Source organism: Plasmodium gonderi, assembly GCF_002157705.1.
Source record: "Plasmodium gonderi DNA, contig: Pgo-contig_230, whole genome shotgun sequence".
NCBI lineage: Eukaryota > Apicomplexa > Aconoidasida > Haemosporida > Plasmodiidae > Plasmodium > Plasmodium gonderi.
Window position 1 is genome coordinate 4,677 of NW_021629144.1, and position 3,257 is coordinate 7,933.

The 3,257-nt window shown below is 19.1% G+C and overlaps 1 protein-coding gene across 1 annotated transcript; it reads left to right on the forward strand.

Moving 5' to 3' along the window:
• Positions 1–1,544: 1,544 nt before the first annotated feature.
• Positions 1,545–2,655, forward strand: PGO_002185 (variable surface protein; the record flags this gene model as incomplete). Its single annotated transcript, XM_028691086.1, has 3 exons — positions 1,545–1,559; positions 1,685–2,071; positions 2,500–2,655. 3 exons carry the CDS (start codon positions 1,545–1,547, stop codon positions 2,653–2,655), a joined length of 558 nt encoding a protein of 185 aa, XP_028546887.1.
• Positions 2,656–3,257: the final 602 nt, after the last annotated feature.

Sequence of the window (3,257 nt, forward strand, 5' to 3'; positions counted from 1 at the left end):
ACATATTGTAAATGAATACTTTAATATATATGTAGAATTTCTAATAAAAATCATATATTACATATACCGCTAAATTTATTGTTTTATAGGAAAGTAACGTTTTTTTAATAATAAAATATATTTAAAATTTCAAATAAAATCTATTATGATAGAATTCAGTAATGATAATTAATATTTTTAATTTCTTAATAATGAATATATTTTTCTATCAAAAAATTAAATTTTTATAAATGTTAATTAACTGTTACAAAAAATTATTGTGAGTAAACGTTCTATATATTTACTATATAAAATCATTGTTTAATAACCTTAAATTGTTAGTGAATAAATGACAAAGAAAAAAAAAAAAATTTATAAAAAAATATTATTTTTTACAATAGATGGTCAAATAGAAGAAACAATTTTTATGTTAATGTCTATTTTATTCACATAATAAAAATGTACATTCCATGTGTTATAATTGTATGTACTCAAAATACTTCATATGACATAATTAGAACGAATAATTTTAATATATATAATGCTCATAAATGAAACATTATTCAAATCTTATAAGAAGTAATTAATTCTTGAAAAATTCCTATTTAAAATATTTTATATATTCATTATATTATAAAAAGAAAGTATCCTTGTATATATTCATTTCATTTCTATAAAAACTGATAATAATTTACATATCAGCATAAATAAAAAATTAAAATATAGTATATGAATACTAATTGCTTAAATAACATATTATTCACTTTTAAATACCACCTTAATATATATGTTCTGTTGAAAATGTCTAAAATTGTAATGAATTATTTCCTTTAGCATAGGTATATGTTTCATTTATGTGAGTATAATAAAAAAAATATAAATATAATGTATAGAATATTATATGTTATTGTAATTTAAGTACATTCTAAGTCTTTCACATTATTACATCTATTATTACATTTAATAAATAGTACTGATATCCATATTACTCAAATATTCATAAGGCACATTAATAAGCTTATATCATTTATTACATAATAGAAATAAATTAACTGCGAAATTATTCTTAATCATTTTATATTCTAATATATTATATATCTTTAATTAAATCATACATATTACTATAAAAAATGCAAATGGGGAATAATAAAAAGTGTTTAATATATATTTATATTGATAGCAATTAAATATATTATATTATATTTTTCTTTTTATATTATACGTAAAATTATATAATTTTTATGTTTTAGACAAACGTTATACTCAGTCAACGTATATTCTTTTTTTATTTTATTTTAATTCTTGTATATAATCTTTATATTTTTTCCTTATTATAATTAAAAAATATATTTTATTTTACTACGATTACTTTTTTTTTTATTATGTGTAAAATTTAATTATCAAGCTGTTCGTTCATTTTTTACATCAATTCTATAATTAAATAAAAATGATGAAATTGTTCTACTTCCGACTGTGTTCTCTCATTTTAATGAACACTATAGATATTTACATGTATTTCATTGCTTTATCCAGATATTTTGTGAAAAAATATAATCATATAAAAGATGTCTAATGATATTGTACAACTTTAAAAAATATGAATTAAATATTATCATATTTTTAATTATAATTTTTTAATAAAACTAATAAAAAATTTTAATAAATTATAATTTTTGTCATATTATAATTTTTCATTTCTTTATAGTATAAAATTGCAAAAGAATTCCTTAAATATGAAAATATTATGAATAAAACACACACAGAGGTTTATAGTTGGAATGAGCCTAATTTTACTCATATTACTGAAAATAATTTTCCAGGTTTTGGATTTCATATTCAGACTATATGCAAAGATTTTGATAATTATACAAGTACTATAGTTAAGGACACTACAAATTCTATCAAATCCAGTTGTATGTATTTGTATTATTGGCTATATTATAAGAATGATAACAGGAATATTGAAAACGTTAAAAAACGTTATGTCACATTGATTAAGACTGACAGTACATACCATGCAACATTATGCAAAACTTATGTTTTCACTACTATTACAGAAGATATAATGCCAAAGCTCAAAGATCTGCATGACGTGTACACTAATCTAAATATTATAGGGAATAATAGCAGTCCTCATAGTCATGATAAATGTAGTGGTACAAGCGAATTCGCTAAATTATATATGAAATACAAAGATTCATGTGAATCCCAAGAATACCGTGATTTTTGTAATGAGATAAAAAAATGTTAGGGAAATGTATAATGTAATTATTAATATAATTGAACATTGTGGTAATTTACAATATAAAATGTTACCTTTGTTCCAAAAAAATAATATAATGGTTCCAATTGTAATTATAAATGTTGTGATATTATTAATGTCAATAACATTATTTATTCTGCATAAAGAAATTATTATATTATGTATACATATTTGCTGTGCAAAATTAATTTGCTACATAATTATAAAAAAAATTTTAATATAATTTTTATTTAAAATATAATTTTTTTTTTAACTAGTTTACCCCATATATTTTATGCTTTAAACGAACATTAAGAAGAAAACGAAATAAGTCGAATAATATAGATGAAGATTACAATATGTTCCAATCGTGCAAAATTGTGAGCAGTGCTACTGTGAAGAGTAGACAGAATATTTTATATCATAATGTCTAATTCTGCCATCACATACATTAAACATTGCAAGTATTTGATTAAAACAAATTAAATAGAATTAAACACTTAATATACTAAAATTCTCTTATAATTTATTCATATAAATGTATAGCAATAATTATAGTAAAAAAATTATATTAATTTTTCTATACAGAAGTTAAAAATTTCAAAATAAATATTCTATTAATATGTAAAATATATCTCTTTCTTCAATAAAATATGGATAAAAACAAAAAAAGTAACTGTCATCTATATCCCTTATTAATATACAGTAGATTACGTGCTTAATAAGGCTATAAGTTATAAAACAATATAAAATAAAAAAAACGATGATAGAAAATATATATTTATATAGTACAGCACAAAAAAAATTTCTAAACTAGTATTATAATGCATTACAGTATATGTTATTAATTTCTACATATATCATGTTAATGCATAATATAGAATTATTGAAATTCGTAATATATTTATCAAATGTGCATATTTATGATTAATTTTTCCTATGTTTTTTAATAATTCTTAGTATATATTTTGATAATAAGAATTTTTTGTGTTTCTATATTTTTTTTACTAATTAAGGGATGCTTAATACATATCTC